This window comes from Anolis carolinensis, chromosome 2 (genome assembly GCF_035594765.1).
Source record: "Anolis carolinensis isolate JA03-04 chromosome 2, rAnoCar3.1.pri, whole genome shotgun sequence".
NCBI lineage: Eukaryota > Metazoa > Chordata > Lepidosauria > Squamata > Dactyloidae > Anolis > Anolis carolinensis.
The window spans coordinates 264,542,637-264,566,186 of NC_085842.1; the positions used below are offsets into that span (position 1 = coordinate 264,542,637).

At 38.2% G+C, this 23,550-nt stretch overlaps 1 protein-coding gene across 3 annotated transcripts in view; it reads left to right on the plus strand.

Annotated features, from left to right (window-relative positions):
- The window catches only part of dtwd2 (DTW domain containing 2), a 106,698-nt gene that overhangs the window by 23,931 nt on the left and 59,217 nt on the right, over nt 1-23,550 (plus strand). Inside the window, exon 2 of one of the 3 annotated variants that reach the window (XM_003223007.4) lies at nt 17,735-17,825. The exons of 1 other annotated variant lie outside the window; for it this stretch is intronic. In XM_003223007.4, the coding sequence (XP_003223055.1) occupies nt 17,735-17,825 (91 nt within the window). Of the gene's footprint in view, nt 1-17,734; nt 17,826-23,550 lie in introns of those variants that run through there. One more of the 3 variants, XM_062972160.1, reaches the window with a different exon arrangement.

A 23,550-nucleotide genomic window follows, 5' to 3' on the forward strand; every position in this document is an offset into this window, starting at 1 on the left:
TTGAAAAAAAATCTCACTTGCTTACACATATATGAGTTTCCGGAGTGCTTACTGCTTCTCTCCTTAATGTATTGGAAAGACATTGCAGGCAATGTGTGATGTGTATATTCTGCAATGTACACGTTTTGAATTGTATAAAATGCTATAAGCTGTGAATGTAATAGTCCAGAAATTAAAAACAAACACAGAACGTTATTTATGGTAGGTAATATTTCACTTATTTGAAAATGCTTTTCTTTCGACCTCTAAATGCTTGTTTTGTCATCTGTGTTATACTACTATGTATTCAGAGCCAACTAACTTCAGAATTGCTTTTGGGACACATGAAAATTGTGACTGCCCTGCAGACATGAAATAAGGAGTCTTTAAACAGTATCCTAGACTTAATTATTTCTTTATTGTTGCACTTTGCATTTGATCTACTGTAGAAAAATAGTAATTGACATGTAGGAAATAGATTCTTCCTTATAAAAGGTGTTCAACAGTACATGACATTTTGAAATATAATTTTAGTAACTTTTTCAAAACTGCATCCTTAAGTATTTCAGTATAATCCAGGATCAGACAGTAAAGATCGTAACAAGACAACATTAATACCATTCCAAACATATCTGACTTTCAGTAACTTAATTTTTCAAGCTCTGAAATGTCAGGGCTAAATCCAACATTGGGCTTACCTAGAGTGCTCCCATTGAAATCAGTGCAATTACCGGTAAATTACTTGTGATTGGCAAATCCATTCATTTCAATGAGTTTGCTTTGAGTGAGGCAGATAGCCAGTTTAGCTATCAGTGGTATACAATAAAACCTTAAACTTCCTCAAGTTTATGCCCCTAGTTGTGACGCTTATAGCTGATAGCTTTGCATGGCAGTGAAGATTTTAGAGCTGATGTTTTCAAAGGTAAAAAGAGCCACAGGTTCCCAGCGTTCCTCGGTTGTTACCTTGAGAGTTGACTGTTAACTCATTAGGAATAGCAGCTGACCTAATAACATTTGCTTGGTTTTAGGCCTGGCCTTTTCATGACCAGGGACCAGCATTTTTCATAGACCAGATTACCATCTCCGCTAGCGCAAATCCCTTCAATTACATTCCAGCATTTCTGTGACTAAGAGGTTTAATTCAAAATGGACACACATAATATTGTACTGTAAAGCTCATGTACAGCACATATTGTTCGACATAGATTTTAATTGGAGTATAAAACTACAGTGTTAGAAGAGCTGCATGGTAGAACAGAACCTTTTCTGTGATGTCCCCAGATATGCTTTTCAGTTATATTCTTATGCTTCTACCATGGTTTTCAGAGAACCTTGCATGACCCATTTGCTATAATAAGCCTTTTAAGGGCTAGAAGAGTGCTTTGGTTCTTTGTTGTTGTTGCCTCTAAATATTAATTTTGTCATATGAATGTTTGAGTTTTGTAAGCCAGTTTAAGTATGGTAATTAGGTGAAACATAAATATATTGATATAATCTTCATTGCAGTCTTGTCCTGGGGGATGACAGTGAACGGGATCAGTGGAACAATACAAAGTCAATCTGCACATCACTGTTGATGTGTTCTGAAAGCATCTATTTTTGTTGTGGCCTTGAATATTCAAAACGACACTCAACCCCAGTTGGTGCCTTGATTTTTTTTCTTGAATTAGATAATATATAAATTGCTAACTATATAACTTGAAAAAGTTTTAGGTAAAGAAATAGTATTTAAATTTGAATATAAATTAATTTTTTAGGGAAGATTTCTATGGATTATTTTTCCATCAGGCAAGGAGTTCTTTTGTTCGCTTAGACTTTACAGATTCAATATGTAATATAATTATATATTTAAAAAAATCTCTGCATTGATTGGGTACAAGATTTTCCACATCTTAAAATAGATGTGTTCCATATGTGCTATAAATAATTCTTAACTATTTTCCCTGTGGTTTCTCACAGTAGTTTAACTTATAGAAATCAGGGAAGATTTTCCAGTATTCTATATCTGTTAAAAAATAGAGATAATGAGACAGCAGCTAAATTTCTGCTTAAAGATACTGGCATTTAAGAAGCAATTTGCAATCCTAGCTCTATATCTGTGAAAAGCAAGTCTTGTAATCCAGAGTTGTGTGTTGTGCTTTATATTTTAAGTCTATACTTGACAGTAAACCTCATTTAACTCCATTTTTCCTCCAATATCCAACTGACTGTTATCCAATTCAGTAATCTATGTTAAAGAGAAAAATGTGTGACCTTCAAATCATTATTGTGCATTTAGGAAGCTTCACTTTGGGGAAAGAATGAAACAGTAATTAACAGTTTTAAACGTTAAATAAAATTTCTTTCATTAAAATTAGGAAAGATACAAAGTGAGCTGGTTTTTAACTATTTCTACTCTTGTTAATTTTTTTCTATGGAACATTCACATAGCTTTTCCAAGGTAGGATGTCATTAAAATATAAGCACAACTTGCAAGTTACTCTTACCACTAGAGGGTGATATGTTACTAAGAATTTCCTCTGTCAGAAACAATGAATTCAGTGCCCTTATAGTAGCAGGAAGGAACAGTTATGGAGCTATTTCTCATATGCAGACTGGATAAAAAAGCTTTTACTAGCGTCTTCTGTTCTATAATTTATCAGTTTCTGTTATGTTCATTTGAAGCTACCTGAAAAGTCATATTCAGCCCTTTATTATACCAGTTTCCATGAAGATAATAAAATGTATTTCTGTCCACAGGAATTAGTTTTGGCTTAGATGTACAAAAATGATGCAAAGAAATACAAGAATGTTTTCAGATGAAACACTAAGAGAAGTTTAATTATTGCCTTTTTATCAAAGTGTATCAGAAGGAAAAAGTGAAAATGCTTCATCAGTTTTTCTGCAGTAGAATAACTGTCAAATAAATTGAGTAAATTTGGCACTAATTGTTCTTAATGGTGATAGGCAAACTTCCCCATGCTAGATTCACAGTTGGCCTGACCAAAATCAATGAGGGCACAATTTAATTTATTTTAACTGTGATCCATACTCTCGCTGCTTCATAACCACAGCATTTACTCTTTTTGCTATCATTCTTTCCCAAACTTGCCTTTGCAAAGTGGGCTGTGATGGTATCATAGCATTCCAAGGTTTTGAATTAAGATCTAAGGTCAGCCAAATCTATCATATCCATTAATGTCAGAAAGTAGAAAGATTACTACAAAGGAACAGAAAACTTCATAGTTGTATAGCAGCCTTTCATGGCTGCTTTCACTTCAAGCAGACCAGACATAAAAGAGAAAATTATTTTTGCCCAAACAGGTACTATTTTGTTTGGTCTATTGCTTTTAAAAAATGTGCAGGGTTTTTCAGGTAACTATTCTTCTCTGTTCTTACAGTTAATACAAGGCAGCTCTTGGTAAAGCTCAACCCATCATTCTTGCTGTTAGAATTCAGTCCATGCGTTTATGGGAAAGGGAGATTAGTGTCCTTTTTAAAGCCAGCAAGGGAACAAACAAACACACAAGAAATAATAGAGGAAAGACAGTCCAATCCCAAGGCTTACATAAGAATACCAACACAAGCATGATGCAGGCAGGCAAAGGTTCAAAAAAGGAATGCAGTCTTGGGCAGAGTCCAAAACCAAAAAGAGAGTTACTGAAAAGATTAGTCCAAAGATATGTACCAAAAGCCAAAGAACAAGAGATGTCAGACAGAGCAGCACACAGGTGTGGATACTATTGTTTTGCAATGTCAGCATGGCATGGGATGAGAAAATTTATACAGGCAATCCCCAAGTTACAAACATCTGACTTCCATATGGCTCCTAGTTACAAACGGGAGTGAGACAACAGGAAGTGACAGGAAATCAACCCCTAGGAAGGAAAATTCACTCTTGTAAGAGTTGTCATGGAGGAAAGGTGTCTTCACTGAAACTTTATCACTAATCCTGGTTTCCATGACAACCCACGATTTTCAAAACCCAATTGTCACAAGGATGGAAAGTGAGGTAAAATCTTCAGAAGAGGGCGACAGGTAGCAAAAAAAATTACAGGCATGTTAACCCTCTGTGCTTACCAAAACTAAAAAAAATTGACTTCAGTTACACTTAAAATGTATCTTAATTACATACAAATTCAACTTAAGAACAAACCTACATAACCTACCTTGGGGACTGCCAGTAGTGAGCAGACAAATGGCCCTAATGGCCTCATTAGCTCAGCATCCTGTATTTAAAGTGGAGCAGAGAGTTGCCTGACATTTTGCCTGGAATGGACCATGGTGCCATGGCAAGACTGCTAGCACCTACAAGTAGGTCCAAGTAGGGACCATTTGTTTTTTAGCCAAGGAAGATTCCTCCATATAGAGCATGGTGACGTATGCCGAATATTTACAAAGCTTTCAGAAATAAGTTATAACCGTGCGATCCAATGTTTGTTGATTAGGCGCACCCCATTGAACTTGGTTGGATTTCTAAGTAAAAGCATCCATAGGCTTGCAGAGCTTACAAATAAATACCAGTTTTCAAGTAACTCCATGGTAGAGCAATTTTCATGCTTTTTCCTCATGAGACAGGATCAGCAGCATCTTTGGAAAATGTAAACAACTGATTAAGATTCATTTCACACTTTCTCCTATGTCTTGGCCTCTGAACAAGCAAAAGTTAGAAGAAGATGAGAATTCTTTTTTGCAATTAAAGGCACTTAAGATCAATTCTCCCATTTTCTCATTAGCTTAATTTACTGGATCTTGAGAGGTGGAAAATGATACAAACAAAAAACAAAACACTTCTAGAATAATATAAAAACAACTAGATTTGCCCACAATTAAGATCAGTGAGTCTATGTCACCTTTTCTCTAAATTGAAATACATACAAATGTAATTAAAAGCATACATATTAAAAATAAGCATATTTATTGTTGTATAATTAAAAACATATAAAATCATAATTAGAATAGAATCCAACTATTATAACCATATAAAGCAATTTAAAACATACTCTTTAAAAGATAACAGTTTAGATAGTATAATTTTAAACGATAAAGCACTCTCTTAAAAGCCCTTAAAAGCCAAAAGTTTTAAAAAGCTGTTGGAATAATAATAATATTATTAATAATAATGACTTTGCTTGTTACGGAAGGACAAAAAGAGGGGGTGGGGCATTCAAAGGTCTTTAGAGAAGGGATTTCAGAGTCAAGAAGCACCCATTGAGAAGGGTGTATCTTGTTTTTCCACCAACTTTACCATTGAAGGTGATGAGAATGAAATATGAGTTTCTCTTGTTCATCTCAAGATTCAGGTAGTTGCACAGGAGATGTTTATCAGATACTATGGACCTAAACTCTACTCTGTGATATTGGTGGTGTGATTATGGTGTGATTATGAATGTATGTTTTAAAGTTTGGTGCCATGGGCTCCTACGAAAAAGAATGGGATGTGTGGCATGTTGGAAATCCAGGTAATCCCCAGAGACATGCAGTTCTTGGGGTGGTCTTGTGCAAGTCATTCTCTCAAGCTTTCCAAGCCACATAGGGTGGGGAAGGGGTAATCATGTAGGTTTCCTTGAATCCACTAAAATAAAGACAGGGTATAAAAGTAGTTGGATGATGTGGTTCTGTATTATAATGTGAAGTAAGAAATTCAGTCTCAGGTTCAGTCCTGAATTTTGCAAAAGTTGAAAAACCCTTGCTTTGTCCTCCTGCAACCAATACTCCCTATCTTGAATAGTTAGTTAATGTTGCATCTCAAGTGATTTAGTGCAGTTATTTTCTTTATTTTCCCCAAGAGTTCATTAGCTGTCTTTACTGTCTTAAAAGCTATGCATGAATATTATACTTTTTAGGATATTTAAAAAGCTGCTTCAAAGCCCTTATCCATTGGGGGTATGCTTTTGAAGGTTTCTTGCAGTCTTAACTTTAGCAAGTAATGACTTAATACTGTAATGAGAATCTTTCAAATATATTGCCGCATTTGTTGGAAGTCAGGCTTATTGAATTATGAATGAAAATCATTATGATCAGATGTCTGTTTGGGGATCACATAATGTGATTGGTGATGTCAGGTTCATTATTAACAAAGGAAGAGTCTCAATCAAAGCTGGTTTTAATTCTCACCCTTACGTAGCTATATTTAAAAGCAAGCCAAAGATTTAGGTGGATGTGGAATCTTGAATGAAAGCAAGCAAGTTCTTTACTTGAACCTTAAGATAATCATCATCATCATCTTTATTTATATTCCTCTTCCTCTTTTCAAGGGGACTCAGGGCAGCTTACAACAGGAAAGACAATATAAATAATAATAAATGCCCGGCAATTCGGGGGGAAATTAAATCAACAAAAGTAAAAACAAATAATACTTAGAAAAGAATAAATAACAGTAAATATGTTAATTATAAGTCAAAAATATCACCCATAAGTATGAAACTAAGTAATAAATTAGAACATGTAAAATATTAAAAACATCATAAAACTTGCTCTTGTTGATATGAGCAATAAGATCCAGTTATTTATTTATCGTGTCAGAAGCGAATTGAGGGTACAGTTATAATGTATTTTTAAAAAACACGAACAAAGTTAAGAACTTGGCATTATACTAGATTTTCTTTGACCAGAAGCTGGCCACTTGGAATGCCTCTGGTGTCACTGTGAGAAGGTCCTCCATTGTGTGTGTGGCAGGGCTCAGACCATGTTGTAGTAAGTGATATGTGGTTTACTCTTCTCCACATTTGCATGCTGTGGACTCCACTTTGTAGCCCCATTTCTTAAGATTAACTCTGCATTTCGTCGTGCCAGTTAAAAATAGTCCCATTTAATGCTCCAGATGTGAAATCTCTTTATATTTTTACTAGATGTCAAGTGAATTGTTTTTCATTCCGAGAAAATCTTGTTATGTTAAGCTTGCTGGTATTTATTTGAACTTGACTGCCCCCTCCAACCACTTTTAAGCCAGTATCCAAAACTTGTGAAAAGCCATCCTCAGATGGGATGTCCCATCTTTTGCCTGTTTAGATGCAATTTCTTCTAACATTTTTCGTCCTTCGTACATGCCCAACACTCAACACATGCTGCATCCTTTGATTCCTTCTATCCACACAGTAAGGGAGATTCAAGGGCCTAAAGTAGGAAACCTCTATGTATGTAAGCAGAATTTGGAAAAGTCATATTTTGAACTATAACTTCCTTTCTGCTGTTTACCTTCACTGCATTCTTTTCATGGAATCAAGCTTAAGGTCCTACCTTCTCTTCTTGCCTCAGAAGACCTTCTGATCGTAGTTGCTGAGAAGAGGAGAACTACCATTGTATCTTGAAGTGTTAGTGTAATACACAATAATGTTTATTCATTCTTCTCATTGTATGTGTCTCATACTCATCACTGGAATTTGAAATGCACAATGTTATCATATAAGGCAAAAGAATGATTAAAAGTGGATAACATTTTTGTAGAGAATACTGTGTTCATTTTCAAATAACATACTTTATCAAATCATTCATTTAAGCCTGACTTAGGAAATTAGATTCCTATTATATGAATAGACTGAAACCGAAATTGTAAGCACCTGTTTCAATGTTTTCCCTTGCCTTTTAAAATTTTACCAAGTAATAACATTCAGTAACTTGCTTCTGATTCCCGACACTACCACCTCCATTCCTTTCACTTCATTTTCCAATAATGATTACACTGGAAATAAGAAATGTTTTGAAAACTTTTTCCCCCTGGTGTTCTGTACACCTGTGATCATATTATTTTACTGCCAACTTCAAAAGAACCATATGTAGCAGAAGCTTATTCCATGTTTGAAAAGTGTCCTAATGAAAGACGTTGCAGTTGGAAAAGATTTGTTTGAAGACAGACATTAGTTAATTCTTTTTTTAAAAAAGCATACTGAATTCCTCACTCCTTTAGGGTTTAGGGGCTTACACCCATTTTACAATATACATTATCAAACTCGGATTAACAAGCAAAATCTCATTTAAATAAGTCTTTCATCACTTCCCAAAATGCCCAGGCTTGGACATTTGCAAACCTCCTGAGGGAAGTTCTAACGCTTGAAACAGCTGCTGACAACACATGTATTTCTGCCCTTTATGGTTCCTATTTGATGTACTTCTTGTTGTGTTTATACCGTAGCGTTTTCCCAGTTAAGAAGTGAGGTAGCTTAGAGAGTTAAAATTTGCAGTAGCACAAATCAAACATAAAAACTAATATAATGAAGCAGCCAATTAAAACGTTTTTCTCACAGTTGTTCCAACGAGCTGCCGCCTCCAGCTGAAGGCAGCCTTGTGTAGAATGAATCCCAGAATTATCCCCTGGATTCAGTTCCACTTGCTTGCATCTTGTTGCCAGCACCAGCTTTGTGTGTGCATCAAAAACAAAGAAGAACAAGAAGCAACAGAACAGAGTGTTGCAATTAAGCTGGTAACATCTTAGGCTGGAATCTCTACAACAGGGAGCCTACTGGTTTGGCATAAGTGAAAAGGGAATCAAATAAATATCCTTTGGACACGATGAGGGACAATTCTTAAATTGTTGTTTGATATTCCGGTTGATATATTGAACTGTAGAAATATTTTCTAGTGTAAAAAATATAAAAATCTTACTTATGACTGGCTCAGCTAGGGAAAAATATTTATGAATGTTCCTTCATGTTACCTGTCCATTTATTGCAACCCCTGAATTTTGTGAGGTTATCTTAGGTAATGAATAATCAGAAGTGTTTTTGTGTCAGGACCCAGTCTGCAGAGCACCAATAACCTTGCACAGAGGCCAGTCTCTATCTAATATCTTTATTAAGGAAATATATAAAAACAATAAAAACAAGTGAAGAATATAGTTCAGAAGTAGACCTTTCAGATGAGGTCAAATATAGTCCAGAAAGGTATTGTCCAATATAAGATATTAGAGTCCAAAGTTTTAATCCACTTGACCGAAACACACACTTTGCCAAGCAATAGTGTGGGGAAACAACAGAGTCCTTAAAGTCCAATGTAGCTAGACAACAAGGCTGGAAAATAAACTTGATTCTTGGCTGGATCCGTGACTAGAAGACGAGGCAAACATGAAACATGAACAGAGTCCAAGGAAGTCCGTGAGACAAGGCAAGGCTGGAAACTTGATCCGGGAAACAAGGAACTGGGATTACGAAGTCCACACACGATCTCTCTCCTCAAGCTGATCAATTGACTCCGCAAAGTATCCCTCGTGCCAAGCACCTATATTGGGTCTCGTTTTCCCGCCAACAGAACTCTTTCCCTAGAGAACGAGAAGCGAAACCCAACTCTGTCCAGATGTGTGACTCCTTAGAATTTCCCAAGGGAAGCAAGCCTAATCAGCTTGATTTCTGGCAGCAATGCGTGAACTCCTCCGATGAGCCTCTCTGTTTCCCCTTTCCCGGGAATAAGATTCTTTTCTGGGAAACGGGGGGGGGGGGGGGGGGGAGTTCTGCCCAAGGCCTGTTTGGCTGAATTCTTGAGGACAAACATCAACATCCTGCAGGTGAGGAGACTCCGGCTCTGGCTGAACCAGCAAAAATCCCATGTTTTCCTCTTCGTCTGTCACAATAGTACTAGGAACAGGACTACAAGGCCCATGAGTCATCACATTTTGCCAGTTCCTTCCTCTAAAATTGCCTCTACTGTACCTGGTATTCATTGACAGTCTCCCATCCAAATACTAACCAGAACTGGCCCTGATCAGACAGGATCTGGTCCTTTTAGAGCCGTGGTTCTCAACCTGTGGGTCCCCAGATGTTTTGGCCTTCAACTCCCAGAAATCCTAACAGCTTGTAAACTGGCTGGGATTTCTAGGAGTTGTAGACCAAAACCCCTGGGGACCCACAGGTTGAGAACCACTGCTTTAGGGTACTTTGCAGAGATGATAATCAGTGGTCAGAATGAATTAGGGTACTCTTAGAAGATCTTAGTCTTCGCAGTGGTTGGTAAAGGGAGGCATCTCAGTGCCTGGGCATGTTGTAGCTACAGTACATGCTAAGCCAAGAGACTTCTTCTATGCAGTATACTATTCAGTCATATGATTTTTCCTTCTAAGATTTTACAAAAACATTAAAATCATGACTGGCTGTGGAAGACCTTCAGACAACAACCCAGTCAAAAGAGGGAGATAATGTATTTCTGTTGTTTTAATTCTTAATAGTTTAAGAAAGATACATTCAGAAATTGTCTTCACAAAGTCAACACAGTTGTAGTGCAATCCATTTGATTCCAGCATGGGCTTTAAATTAAGTGTTATTGGGGGAAAGTAGTGATAAGTCATCCTGAAAGCATAAAATACAAGGTATTAAAGAAATAGAAAAATAATTACCCTCATTTTAACTCCTTTTAAATCAAAACAGACTAATCAGAAAATCAGGTGACATAGTATTTTTCTCCTTTTAAGTTACTCGAAGTCTTGGCTTGCTGGAGAAATGAGGGGAGAGAAGGTGCAGCCAGCCCTCCTGTGGGAATGAATACTACATCCTGGGAGCAACCACTAAGAAGACTCTCTCTGGTGTTCTCACCAAATGGGCCTGTGATGGTGGTGGGGCTGACAGCAGCTTCCAAAGACAGACTCACGATGTGTGTGTGTTATAAATATCTGAGCAAAGCTCACATCTTGAGTCCAGGACTATGTCCTTGCTGTGAACCTGAAATGTCAGGTGCAGTGTAACCCAATACAGCACTGTAGTTAGATGGAAAAGACACATTTGATTGTACATTATAAGCATATTCTTGACACTGAAGTCCCAAACTTCAGACAACAACCCCCAGCATTTCCATATAGATGTTAAATAGCATAGAGAGCAAAATTAAACCCAAAGTTATCCCATAGGCCAATAGCAGGGGGTTGAAAAGAAATTTTCCTGTGGCAACTTCTGCGTTCTCCCCTCCAAGGAGGGGTAAAACCCTGGCACCAGTGTCCCTAAATCTGAGATACCATGGCCATATTTGAATGCCATTGAGAGGCTTTAAATATGGTGGTCCAGTAGAATCATCAAGGATACATTTCCCTTGTTCAGTTCCTGGAATGAGTCATCCATCAATGTGTCCCATAGTGAGGCCTGATGCAAGATTGAAATGGATGTAGATCATCCATTTCATCCAGGAACCTGTAGAATTGGAAAACCACCACATACTCCAGGACCTTTCCTGAAAAGGAATGTTTGGAGAAAGGTAGGATATAAATGAATACACTCATCATCATCATCATCATCATCACAGAGTTTAATCAGGTTCAGGGAGCATGTTTTTAAGACAAAATTTCAAGGCCCTCGTGGAGGTTTTTAGACAAACGCCAGAGGTGGCATTTACACTTTTACACTTTCCATGCATGTGTTGAATGCCTGCTGCAAGCTGGTTTTCAGTTTAATGACACAGCTATGGACCAGGTACAGAAATAGAAACAGAAATTGTGGAATTGGGAGTTGCTGGTGGAAAAGAACACTGGCATAATCCGTGAAGAGCAGCTAGACTTTTCCTTTTTAGAGGAGCCCAGATCTGCTAAGGAGAAGAAGAGACCAACTCAAATGTTAATTTAAAAAGCAATAATGTTATAACAAACCGATCCAGTTTTAAATCAGATATATAGGTAAAGGTTTTCCCCTGACATTAAGTCTAGTCGTGCCCAACTCTAGGGATTAGTGCTCATATCCGTTTCTAGGATGCAGAGCCGGCGTTGTCTGTAGGCACCATCCATGTGGCCAGCATGACTGCATGAAGTGCTGTTACCTTCCTGCTGGAGCAGTATTGATCTACTCACATTTGCATATTTTTGAACTGCTAGGTTTGCAGAAGTTGAGGCTAACGGGGGGGGGGGCTCACCCTGCTCCCCGGATTTGAACCACTGACCTTTCAGTCGGCAAGTTCAGCAATTCAGCGGTTAAATCTGCTGCGCCAACAGGGGCTTCAAATATATAACATTATACAATATTCCAGTGATTTGGATTTGTACACGTCTTGCTGGCTGGTGAACGACAGTAAAGAAGAATAGAATAGAATAGCTTTATTGTCATTGTGCTATTGCACAACAACATTAAATGCCTTCCCCAGCACACACCACAAAGCAATGCACCCATCCCTTCACACCCCCACCACCACTACACTGTCATCAGTGTGAAACCATGGAGTTCAACATAGCCACAGTTCTAGGATAAAAGCTATTTCTAAGTTTATTTGTCCTTGTCTTTGTTACCCTGTATCGTGTGCTAAATGGCAATAAAAAAAGAATATGCCAGATGAGATGGATCTCCAAGAATGCTCTGAGCTTTCTTGAGGCTGCGGGACCTACACAGTTCTTCCAAAGAGGGAAGGGCAATGATTCTCTGTGCAGTAGTGGTGACCCTTTGGGGCACCTTCCTGTCTGCCATTGTGCAGTTACCAAACCACAAGCAGATGCAGTAGGTTAGGACACTTTCTATAGCACAACAGTAGAAAGTCACCAGTAGTTTTTCATTCAGTTGCTGGTTCCCTAGAAGTCTCAGGTAGTACAATCTCTGCTGGGCCCTCTTAGCTTAAGAGGGTGATAAAACTGGGCTTAGTAGCCATGTGCTGTCTGACTTCTAAAGGTCTGTTTTTCCCATTTTCAGTGTAAACACTGAAGAAGAATTAAGAGGTGCAGCTGGGTCTATTAATTTAGTCAGGTAAAGAGCATGTAACATTCAATTTCTGTTTTAAAATATTTCCCAGCAATATCTTTAACCAGAGTTAACAGCCCTATCTGTACACCTTAAAATCCTGTTCTGGAGAGCTGGAAACCCTCGAGCAGTGTCTCTCTGACTCTGGTCTTCTGCGTATTTTTGGAATCATCTCCCAGAATCCCTGATTATTGCCCAAGGCAGCTGAGACTTCTGGGAGTTAAAGTCCAAAACACCTCGAAGATTAGAAATTGAGATATCACTGTTGTTTTTTGTGCCAGAGGAAACTACATAGAAAGGGAAAAAATTCTAATTCTCCTGACATACTTAATCTCTTCACTGAATCTTGGCTAATACAGTATGTGAAAGAAATGGAGGTCAGTGTTACTGTGTGGATCCTTTAGAGTTAATCTTGGTCACCTTAGGGCAATCTGTCATTCTTTGGGAATACTACATTAGTGTAAAAATAATTTTTTCAAGCAGCTGCAATTTTTCAGAGATTGGTTTTCCAATGCGGTCATTCATTTTGCAAGCACACACACACAACCATGTTGAATTTGCTGTGTGCTGAGCTAATTGACCACTGGATGATCAGTGGGTGACCTCAGTGCCATGACAGCCATCTTTCAATGCTAATGCAATCCACAATTGGTTGCACATTGTAGATCCAACATAACTACGCTAGTATATATTTACACTGTGCTAAAACTATGTATTTAATAGACTATGTATTTATTGTTTATCCTCTCCTGTCATTTATAGGCAGATGTTAGAAATACTTCTATTTTTTCTGGCTATGCCTATCAGACAAGCTACTTACTGACTATGGAACTTCCTCCGCAGGGACATTAGATCAGCCCCCTCCCTCCTGATCTTCCGTAAGAGAGTAAAAATGTGGCTTTGCGGCCAAGCCTTTGGAGATCCTGTGCAATAAACAGATTTGGAATGACATGTTATGACTATAGGAACGGCCTGATTTATGCTTGTGGATTATGTGATCAATTGAGATTGTATGGTTTTTAAATACCTCTAATTATTTTAATTGTAATTATTATTCTATTTTAAATGACCATCAGATAGCTGCCTACTATCTGATGGCCGCCTTGAGTGCCCTTCGGGGTAGAGAAAAGCGGGATAGAAATATCGTAAATAAATAAATAATACTTGGCCTACCAGTCTGAAACTTCCTTATAGTTTCAGTGCCTGGGAGACAGAACACCACCTATATGGTTAAACTCAGCAGGAAGAGGAGAAAGAAGGGGTAGATGCAATATAAACTTAGTAGAAGCAGAGAGACTAAAGAGTAAGATGAATTTTTAGATGGAGAAAATTCCTGTAGTATCAAGAAGGGAGAGACTCATCAAACCCACTGATTGTTAATCCTTACTTCTGATCCACAGGAAAACAAATGATACTGCCAGATAAAGCTGGGGGCATATAACAACTCAATATAAGGTTCTTGGTAGGTAGATGAAAAGCTTGGGGTGCAGGTGGTTATTTCAGCAGTACTCCCTGAACATGTTCATTGCCTAGGATGACAAAAAAGAATACTGGAGGATGAGAACATGTGGTATAGATAGTATTTTGGAGAAATATTTGAGTTTTTTAACCATGGTCTATAGTTCCATGATGTCAACCTTCTATCAAGAATAATTAATTAATTAATTAATTATCTTGTGTGTCTTTCAACATGGGATCCAAGGTGATGCACAACTGTTTTAAAGTCACAAAACAGTTTTAAAATCCTTAATACGAAGAGATTACACTCAACAGGGCTGTGAAGACCATATTGCCCAGGAGATTAATGAAGGAAGGAAAATAGCATTTAATAGGCAGTGAAGGTGCCGATGACTTGAAGTGTGGAAGATTGGTTGAGAACATTTGGATAGAAATCAAATTTAAATTTAATTCATATTACACTACTTAAGCCTGGTAAAAATAAAATACAAAATTGATTGAAATGCTTATTTTTTATCACAGTTTTTAAATCACAATTCAGCTTTCAAAAACTAGCGAGATACTATAATTAAGATAGTATAATTGATAATTAGCTACTCGTCTTGGATTCAAATGTGTCAGTAGCATGTACAAACAAGTGGCTGGAAACTATAGTGCACTATAGTGAGCTTTTTTTTTTTCGTGTCAGGAGCAACCGGAGTTGCTTCTGGAGTGAGAGAATTGGCCGTCTGCAAGGACGTTGCCCAGGGGACGCCCGGATGTTTTGATGTTTTACCATCCTTGTGGGAGGCTTCTCTCATGTCCCCGCATGGAGCTGGAGCTGATAGAGGGAGCTCATCCACGCTCTCCCCGGGTGGGATTTGAACCTGGCAGCTTTCAGGTCAGCAACCCAACCTTCAAGTTGCGAGGCTTTTATCCCCTAGGCCACCGGGGGCTCCACTATAGTGAGCTGAACAATCAGAAGCTAAAATAGAGGCGTTAATCTCTGTTTTGCAGGACAGGGATCTATAAATATGAGCAATTTTCTGTTTAGAAGGTGTTTCATACTCCTTGATTGTCCAGATGTATAGTTGTGTTATAGTAGTGCCCTTACACAATTTCATTGATTGCAAATGTTGTTAAATAGTATCTTTTTGTCTCCCTATATATGTGTGTGTTGGAATCATTCAACATTAATTAGGACCCTTCTTTTTTATAAAAGCTACACTTCACAGCACATATAAAATGGTGTTATATAGTTTTTATATGGGATCGGGACTTACAATAATGGATTATAGAAAATTAGGTGAAATTTCTGTTTGCTAGTTAGATTCTGGATACAAAACTGGAACAGAATTCTTCTGGTTCCTTTTCAGATGGTGGGAGGACTCCCTTTAAAAAAGATCAAAAAATCTTGTCTCATTAAGTATCAGGATTAATAGATTTTTATATTTTGTGCTGTCTCATTAGAATTTTATTGTTCACTTATTTTTATTGATGCTGTTTGTTAAAATGTGTTGTTTAATGCTGCTTTATTTTTCAGTATGGGAGTAAAAAGGGAGATTATATGCCGTGTCTCTCATATTCTAAAAGCTGGTAAAACAACTGTTGGCAACTCCTCAATTTAGGTCTTTACTTTTGAATAACATAGAAAGGGCAGAGAATAGCTTTGACACTAATTGTCTGTTGCCATAATTGTACGGCAGAGGTAATTTACATTCTTGGAACTGTAAACAAAAGTACAGTTAAATCATCTATCAGTGTAAATTGTTAATACCATTGGATGCTTCTCTAATGAGAAAGCATTTGGCTACCAAATGTGAGATAGAGAAGAATTACCCATAGATAATCACCAGATTTGTTCTCTGACGTTAATAACTTGTACCATTTTGATTCTCTCTCTCTCTTTGCTGGAATCCCTAAGACTGAGGGCTTTCCTCCCCCAACCCAGTTATATTATATGATTTCAGAAATATATGACTATGTATGAATCATAAATGTGATGTCATTGTTCATTCAGAAACATCAGGTTCTTAAATTCACAAACATTCACTTAGACCCGAAGAATCTGCTGTGCAAGTAAAAACATTTATGTGTGGGTAGGATCCTGGTACTCCATATACAGACATTGTGGTCCTTGAATAGTGAGTGTAATGATGCCCCGAAGATAGTTATCAACAGATCTGGATGCTGCTAGCTATTTTACAATGAGATCTTGATAGAGTAATCTTTTCAATTCACTTCCTTGTCAATGCCTAGGAACTACTTACTAACCCAATGTACATTGTTTTGATCATTTTTAAGAAAAAGTAGGAAATAAATAAATAAATAATCAAAATTTCTGTACTGTATTATTCTATGTACTTGAATTAAATACTCTTGGGGTATTTGGAATTTTCTTCCAAGTTTATGATTTGTACTTTGTCTGAAATGTCACTTTCTTTGGTTTATTAAACCAGCTCTTAAACTATTGCAAATACACATGTCCTCTAGGCGATTCTTATCCAAAATATATGGACAATTTCCCCCAAATGGGAGCAGGAACAAATTTTTGAAATAATCCATCTGATTCGAGATACAGGTTTAGTATCTCGTATCCCAAAATCCAAAATGCAAAATTGTCTTCATGAATAGCTGAGATAGTGACACCTTTGTTTTCTGATGGTCCAGTGTATACATACCTAACTTTAAGCACAGATATTGTGTATGACGTTACCTTCAGGCTATGTGTAGAACATGTTCATGGAAATTTAAATGAGTTTTGGGTTTAGATATGGCTCCCACCTCCAAGAGATCTCATTATGTATATGCAATTATCCCAAAATCTGAAGTGCAAAATGCACCTGGTCCCAAGCATTTTGGATAAGGAATACTTCATCTGTAATAAGGCAGATGGGACATTTTAATCACCCAACCTCATGTGGTGTTGCTGAATTCACACACAATTGCATCTACAAGATAGGCATTTTACAACATTGAAGAACGTAACTTGTGTTTCTGAGTTTCATCCAATTGCCAGTACAATTTTGGATTTCGCCCACCAGTCAAAAAATAGCTGGAACAAAATTTGTTGTACCAGGGTTAGTGCCTATACATTGGTTTCCTTTTTTGTTTAAAAGAAAAGAGTGGCGGTGATGGTAATGTGGACTTGACAGCTACTTAGAATCAATGTTTGTCCTCAAATTTAAATACTTTTCTTTGTTGTGGGCATTTGGATATTATAAGTATATCCTATCTGTGATAACCACAACTGGGTAAATGAATACAAAGATTATCATAGTCTCACCGAACACTTGGGCAGGACATTGCTTTCATATTTTACCTTGGCCCTGATTGTGTATACATAAACATTTCTGTGGACATAGAAATACCCTATAATTGGGGTCATAAAAAACCCAAGATTAAGGCACTTAATAGATATTTTTTCTGTTTGTTTTAATCTGCCTGGATGAGGGTACATTATTTAGTATCATCTTCATGTTGCAGGTCATTATGTTTACCTCTATAGTGAGAGATAATTCCAGAGTCACAATTCTATTGTTTAATGTTTCTGAATATTGACCTAAGAATCTGTTTCAGAACCTGTTTGGAATGGCTTCAGAAACACACAATATTTGATCTGAATATTTTGTAAAAATACATCACAATCAAAGTGCATTATAAATAATGAACTGCCAGTATATTTTTTTCTATATCTTTGTGTCCTATAGGCGTCCTCAAAAGGTTTGTCTGTGTCCATTCTTGCCAGTTCATCCCTTGAAAGTCTCCACCTGTCTATATATCATCCAACATCCAGCAGAGGTAAGTCAGACCATGGAAAATGCCAAACTTGAATAAGGATACAGTGCAAATGAAAATTATTCCTGCTGGTCTTTTGTGATGTAATTTTAATGGCAGGAGCAGTCAGAAGTGCAGTGAGGACAGCTAAATTGCTTTAAAAAATCCATATGCAGCCCATAATCCATGTGTGGCCCACCCTGGTTTAGTTCTGTTTTGAAGAAGGCCTCCTTGGATTCGACTAACCCGTGTAACTACAGACCAATCTCTAACCTTCCATTTTTGGGCAAGGTCTTGGAGTGGGTGGTTGCTTCCCAGCTCCAGGGATTCTTGGAAGATACAGATTTTCTGGACCAATCGCAGTCTGGCTTCAGGCCTGGTTTCAGTACCGAGACGGCTTTGGTCGCCTTGGTGGATGACCTCCGCAGAGAGCTGGACAGGGGGAGTGTGACCCTGCTGGTTCTCTTGGACATCTCAGCGGCTCCTTCTAGGATGACTCTCCGGGATGAGCCTTGGGGGTACTGCTTTGCAGTGGCTCCAGTCCTTCCTGGAGGGTCGTTCCCAGATGGTGAAGCTGGGGGACTCCTTCTCGGGCCCCTGACCATTGACCTGTGGGGTCCCGCAAGGTTCTATTCTGTCCCCCATGCTTTTTAACATCTACATGAAACCGCTGGGTGAGGTCATCTGGAGTTTTGGAGTTCGGTGCCATCTCTATGCGGATGACACCCAACTCTACTATTCTTTTCCACCTAAATCCAAGGAAGCCCCTCGGGTACTGGATCAGTGTCTGGCTGCTGTGTTGGCCTGGATGAAGGCGAACAAGCTGAGACTTAATCCTGACAAGACAGAGGTCCTCCAGGTCAGTCACACGGCTGATCGGGGTATTGGGTGGCAACCTGTGCTTGACGGGGTCGCACTCCCCCTGAAGGCGCAGGTCCACAGCTTGAGGGTCCTCCTGGATTCGGGGCTGACTCTGGAGGCCCAGGTGTCGGCCGTGGCCGGGAGGGCCTTTGCACAATTAAAATTTGTGCGCCAGCTGCGACCATACCTCGAGAAGTCAGATCTGACCGTGGTGGTCCATGCCTTAGTTACCTCTAGACTGGATTATTGCAATGCGCTCTACGTGGGGCTGCCTTTGAAGATGGCTCGGAAATTACAATTAGTACAACGCTCGGCAGCCAGGTTTCTAACTGGAGCAAATTACAGGGCGCGTTCAACGCCTCTGTTTAAGGAGCTCCATTGGCTGCCGTTCATTTTCTGAGCTCAATTCAAGGTGCAGGTTATTACCTACAAAGCCCTAAATGGTTTGGGATCCACCTACCTTAGAGACCGCACGATCTCTTCGCTCGTCAGGGGAGGCCCTCCTCTCGCTTCCACCACCTTCGCAGTCGCGGTTGGTTGGGACGAGGAAGAGGGCCTTCTCCATTGTGGCCCCCCGGCTTTGGAACTTGCTCCCCAGGGATATCAGGCAGGCCCCCACCCTCCTCTCCTTCCGGAAGAGCCTGAAAACCTGGCTCTTCCAAAAGGCCTTTGATGATTGATCCTTGTAGGCTCGAGTTGTCTGCCTACGTAACAATAGACCCACTGATTCGCCTTCTCAGTATTATTTTTAGCACTTTATTGACAATGTCAGCTGTGTAACTACCTCTCCCTGATTTTGACCCATTTCGCACTTTGGCCCAGATCTGTGAATTCATTTCCTGTTTTAACGTTTTATTTTGTATGGTGACCTTTTATGACTGTTTTTTATCGATGCTGATGTTTTATTGTTGTGTAATTTGTTTTATTGTTTTGTTTATGCTTCTATATTGCTGTGTCTGGGCATGGCCCCATGTAAGCCGCCCCGAGTCCCTTCGGGGAGATGGGGCGGGGTATAAGAATAAAGTTATTATTATTATTATTATTATTATTATTATTATTATTATTATTATTATTATTATTCATCTGTTGTAATAGTAAATAACACTGCACCTTTGCTCATTATATCTGTCCTAACTCTAAGCATTTTTGAATGGCTCTACCTTTTTATTTTGCATGAGTAAAACAAGCAGGTTTATCTCTTTACTTATTGAAATATTTTTAGCCTTGTCTTGATCCCTAAAGGCTCCCAGGGAAACTTATAAGGAAAATAACCCTATTTCCCTGAATGCACCTGGAGGAGATCAATTCTATGTTTCATTATTTCTGTTTTTTCCATCACGCTCTACATATGGAAAGTAACTTTATAAAAAAGAGGGTCCATGGAGACACTCCGTGTGATTGGAAAAACTGATTTTTAAAAGTTTTCCAAATCACATGCCTTTTCAGAAAGTGGTCCTTTATTAGGGTGGAAACTGAGGCAGAGCACATGAAGCTAGTATGTTTCCCCTTCTTATGTCTTTTGTAAACACAATTACAAAACATCTGAATAGGGTAAAAGTTATGTTATAAAATAAAATAGAAAAATACATGTCTAATGTGAAACTCAAGGGAATGGGATTAATTGTGTCATTTTCCCCCTTATGTTTGTGTTTAGTTTTCGCCTTATTGTCTGGATTTTATTAGCAACTAAGTTATTGATTAGATTTTACTTAGATTATCAACTCAATTGCGAGAAGGTTATTTTGTCCTATACATAATCTATAACCATACTCGAATGCATGTAAAAACTGTTGTACAAAATACTATTTCCAAATGTATATATAAATGAATATCTAAACTGAATGTAAATCAGTTTTAGTATCACTGTCTTTGAGGATGATTTTTATCCTAGCTAAGACTTATGTAAAAATCAATGAAGAAAATTTAAGTCTGTAGTGTATCTTTCGACTGTTATGTTCACATGTATTGATCTCATGCCATTAATTAACTTTACTGCTTAAAGAATTCTCCATTGAACAATGAATATTGAACTCTGAGAATTTGTAATGTTACATATTACCCATTTCAGAGGAAAATAAAAGATCAATTAAACAAATATCCAAAAGGAATTTATAAAGATATCAGTGTATAACATTTGAAGTTCCATATAAGAAACATTCCTCTTGATTAATGAAAACTGAATAATTTGTTTGTTGACATCTGTAGGGGTCATATGCCAAATGTAATTACTCCTAGAATTGGGCCTTTAGTTTATAGAAAGAGCAGAAAGTCTGGAGGGCAGGGCACCTCCTCTCTGCAAAATAGGTACAAGTAGCCTTTTCTTTACTCCAGTGCAAGAATGCCTGGCTTATATGATACTCGTACAAGCAAAATTCTTAATGAGAAAAAAGAAATTCCTTTGGATCTATAACCTGTTTTCTTTAAGGCACAAAACCAGGTCTCTTAGGGCGCAAAACCAGGAAAGGTTAGCCATAAAACAATTCTGTTTTTGGTCAGTAGAACGGGGCCGGGCTGTGGCGCAGGCTGGTTAGCAATCAGCTGCAATAAATCACTCTGACCAAGAGGTCATGAATTCGAGGCCAGCCCGTGTCAGGGTGAGCACCCGACAATTAAAAATAAAATATAGCCTCTGCTCGTTGCTGATCTAAGCAACCCAAAATATAGTTGCATCTATCAAGTAGGAAATTTAGGCACCACTTATATGTAGGGAGGCTAATTTACGACACCATAAAAATCATCCAGCCGCCGTTGGAATGAGGAAGTGCCATCGCAGTGGATGATGAAGCAGGTGCTCCCCCTGTGGCCGGAATCAAGCATACCCTCAGGGAAGCTGGAAGCTGGAGAAGGTTTAAATTGCCTCTGCGTCTGTCTCTGTCTCTGTTCTATGTTATATGGCACTGAATGTTTGCCTTATATGTGTACAATGTGATCTGCCCTGAGTCCCCTTTGGGATGAGAAGGGCGGAATATAAATACTGTAAATAAATAAATAAACGTAAGGGCATAATTGCAGTTATCTGTGGGGATCCGTTCCTGGACTTCACATGGATACACAAAACTGTGGATAATAGTGAACACTGTTGAAATGAAGGACTGCCAGCACAAGAATACAATTAATTCTTGTTGGAGGAACTAGAAAATGCCTAAAGAGGACAGATTTTGTCAGTGTGCATACTTTCCCCATGGATATGGGCTATAAGCAACAATACCAGTGGTTTCCAGCCTTTGGGCCTCCAGGTGTTTTGGACTTCAATTCTCAGAAATCCCAACTAGCTTACTAGCTATTAGGAAATGTGGAGCATAAAGATATCTAGCCTTCTTTAAACTGTATTGATATTTTTTTTTAAAGCAACTAGAATTAATGGACAGATACTGTAGTAGTTCTTTTAGTTCAACAAGGTCTTTATATTTCATCTCAAGCAAAGGATATAACTAACTGATCCAGCCATTCTTTAAAAGTACTACCTTCAGCAAACTGCTCACACCGGTGTCCTGAATATCTTCATATTTTCTTCATTATTAAGTAACACTTTAATTGCAATTATCATCTTTTTTAGTTTTATGGATATAACAGTTTCTCTTATAAGTATATCCTATTCATGATAACTGCAATTGGATAAATGAATACAAAGATTATCATAGTCTCACCAAACACTTGGGCAGAAATGTATTGTTGAATGCTTTCATGGCCAGAATCACTGGGTTGATGTGAGTCTTTTGGGCTGTATGGCCATGTTCCAGAAGCTTCCTCTCCTGATGTTTCACTCACATCACAACCTCTGAGGATGCCTGCCACAGATGTGGGCGAAACATCAGGAGAGAAAGCTTCTGGAACATGGCCATACAGCCCGAAAGACTCACAGCAACCCACTTGGGCAGAACATAGTTTCATATTTTACAATGTGCCTCTAATCCTCTGGTTCTCTTTAAACAATTCAAAGATAGACATTTTGCCACCTAATGGGCCAAACATGAATCCATGCTCTGAATCTGGATCGGTTATTATGTTTATGGTGTAATTGCAGCATAAAACTGTGTGGCAATTAAGTGTCCAAATGTATTACACAAGTGTAAAACGAACATAGTTACAACCTTCCTCCTCTGCAAGTGTTGCTGTTTTTGACCCCTATTTGTCTACCTCTTGCAAATAGCAGGATGTTTTGAAATTGCTTGGGTAATGGATGCAGTTCTTTCTAAGAACGTTAAAGGAAAATTTGGTCCTTGTTATTATCTATTGAATGGCATTTATCAAAGAGCTTCCTTAGTTCATATATAAATAAACATATATTTGAAATAAAGTTCCTTAGATGCCAAAGCCATTTGAAGATTATCTTAAATTGAGACTATGTGCCACTGTCTTACTGTCTTTTCAAAAGTATTTCAGGATTTGCTTCCTTTCCAGTAAGAATATTTTGCAGGTTCGTTTACATTATTGCACCAAGATAGACAGGTGCACCAAACTGCTATTGACTATATAAAACACCTTTATCATCCACTTGTACACATTTGGGCTGCTGTTATAAAACACGCTTACTAGGGAATAAGTTCCATTGATGTTTACAGGTCTTGTCAGAAAATAAATGTATGGGAATATGTTGGTCATCCCCACTTCCTCAATCTGGCTAACAACTCCCAATTATTCTGTCATTTAATGATAGAAAAGCAGAAATGAAAATGCCTGGCAGAGCAGCAAAGACCTTTTTCTTTGGGATGGTGGCCTTTTATTGACATGGATTAGCACTAGTGTTGGAAAAGTAGAAGTTCTAGTAACTGACTCCATTCCGTATCACATGGGTATCCTGGATGAAGTTCTGTTCAGACATTTGGAACCTAAATTAGCCATTCCTGGCATTTGAAACCCAAAGACAAATGTAATGTTCTGTTTTGGA